The sequence below is a fragment of the Nicotiana tomentosiformis genome, chromosome 2 (genome assembly GCF_000390325.3).
Source record: "Nicotiana tomentosiformis chromosome 2, ASM39032v3, whole genome shotgun sequence".
NCBI lineage: Eukaryota > Viridiplantae > Streptophyta > Magnoliopsida > Solanales > Solanaceae > Nicotiana > Nicotiana tomentosiformis.
The window spans coordinates 167,976,918-167,978,019 of NC_090813.1; the positions used below are offsets into that span (position 1 = coordinate 167,976,918).

The following is a 1,102-nucleotide window of genomic DNA, read 5'->3' on the forward strand; positions in this document are numbered from 1 at the left end:
CTACATCCTTAGCATCCCATCATCTCTAATAGAAGCCTCATTGGCATCATCGTGATGCACCGTGTCCTTAAGGACAAGAAAATGGGGGTCATCATACTGAAGCTCCTTGATGCGCTCATACAAAGAAGATCGAGAAATCACACAAGCAAGAACTCGGCTAGAGTTCGAAACATCCAGCCTCAAAAACTGATTGGCCAAAGCCCGAACATCCAATACTAATGGTCTCTCTCCATCTAGAATATATTCAAGGCTACCCATACTCTCAGCCTTAATACTCAAGGAATCGGCCACCACATTAGGCTTCCCGGGATGATACAGAATGGTGATATCATAGTCTTTTAACAACTCTAACCACTTCATCTGCCGCAAGTTTAGATCCTTTTGCTTAAACAAGTGTTGTAGACTTCAATGATATGTGAATACCTCACAAGACACGCTGTAGAAATAGTGCCTCCAAATCTTAAATGCGTGAACAATGGCTGCCAACTCTAAATCATGAACGAGGTAGTTCTTTTCATGGGGCATCAACTGACGCGAATCATAAGCGATTACCCTACCCTCATGCATCAATACACATCCAATTCCAATCCACAATGCATCACAATAAACTATATATAAACCCGATGCTGAAGGCAAAACTTGAACTGGAGTTGTGATCAAGACAGTCTTGAGCTTTTAAAAGCTCTCCTCACATTCGTCGGACCACCTAAATGGAGAACCCTTCTGAGTCAATTTGGTCAAATGATATGCAATAGATGAAAATCCCTATACAAAACGACGATAATAACCATCCAAACATAGAAAACTCCAGATCTCAGTAGCAAAAGACGGCCAAATTGCATGGTCATGTGTATATTAGTTCTGGTTTGAGACATATATGTGGTATTTGAGGGTTCCATGGAATGGTATATGATTAAGATATGAGATTTACATGGGATAGTGCTGAGACTTGTTGTATTTATTATCATTATTAATTTTACATTTCAGTATCAGAGAGGTTAGAGAAACAACTTCAAATTCATAGAAGGGCTCTTTAGAGTGGGTATCGCATTCGCGTAGTTCATTTTGGGGGCAACATTGTTTTTTCTTCGTGATCGCGATA

General features: G+C 40.1%; 1 protein-coding gene across 1 annotated transcript; it reads right to left on the minus strand.

Annotated features, from left to right (window-relative positions):
• LOC138906048 (uncharacterized) lies at positions 1-360 on the minus strand. The gene has a single exon (XM_070194568.1). The coding sequence runs from the start codon at positions 358-360 to the stop codon at positions 1-3; it is 360 nt and encodes a 119-aa protein (XP_070050669.1).
• Between the last annotated feature and the right edge of the window lie 742 nt (positions 361-1,102).

What these genes read in the sequence shown, in the direction of transcription:
- LOC138906048 (XM_070194568.1), bottom strand. Translation starts at nt 360, where the DNA reads ATGAAGTGGTTAGAGTTGTTAAAAGACTATGATATCACCATTCTGTAT.